This window comes from Wasmannia auropunctata, unplaced genomic scaffold (genome assembly GCF_000956235.1).
Source record: "Wasmannia auropunctata unplaced genomic scaffold, wasmannia.A_1.0 LD293394.1, whole genome shotgun sequence".
In the NCBI taxonomy this organism is placed as follows: domain Eukaryota; kingdom Metazoa; phylum Arthropoda; class Insecta; order Hymenoptera; family Formicidae; genus Wasmannia; species Wasmannia auropunctata.
In genome coordinates, this window is record NW_012069496.1 from 1 (window position 1) to 750 (window position 750).

General features: G+C 30.0%; 1 protein-coding gene across 1 annotated transcript; it reads left to right on the top strand.

Moving 5' to 3' along the window:
* Positions 1-4: 4 nt before the first annotated feature.
* Positions 5-746, top strand: LOC105461328 (charged multivesicular body protein 4c-like; the record flags this gene model as incomplete). The annotated part of the gene is made up of 3 exons (XM_011707826.1): positions 5-105; positions 317-567; positions 736-746. Coding segments are annotated over 3 exons (363 nt in total), but the record flags the coding sequence as incomplete, so codon positions are not given.
* Positions 747-750: the final 4 nt, after the last annotated feature.

Here is a 750-nt window from a genome sequence, read left to right on the forward strand (position 1 = left end):
AATTGAAATGCAAAGAGAAGCACTGGAAAGTGCAAATACAAACACCGCCGTTCTTACTACTATGAAGGGGGCTGCAGACGCAATGAAAGCTGCACATCAACATATGTAAGATTTTTGCATTTTTAGATTTTTATAACCATTAATAAGTTATTAATCTAATATTTGTCTACGAATAGTGCAATATAAACATATTAAAAATTAAAAAGATTTCTTTAAATAGGGAAATAAATATTGAAAATACTGGTTGTATGTATATAATTATTCATTTATTAAATAATTGTAATTATATTTTCGTTATATTTGTACTATACTATAGGGACGTGGATCAAGTACACGATATGATGGACGATATAGCAGAACAACAAGATGTGGCTAGAGAAATTTCAGATGCCATATCTAATCCAGTAGCGTTTGGCCAGGATGCCGATGAAGATGAATTAGAGAAAGAGCTAGAAGAACTTCAACAAGAGCAACTTGACAAAGAATTACTTGGTATCGATACAACGACAGATGAATTACCAGCGGTACCAACTTCAGTTCCCGTTGCACCAAGCAAAACTCGTACAAGTAACTATTATTCTCATAATACTTTCTTTCTATATTATAAAAATAGCTTATCGATGCGTAAACATATAAAAATAATTTGTCAATGCATTGAACATATAAAGAAGCATTACTATGATTTATAATATTAATTTAAGATCTTACAACAATATAATAAAATTTTATTTATAGAAGCTAAACCTGAGG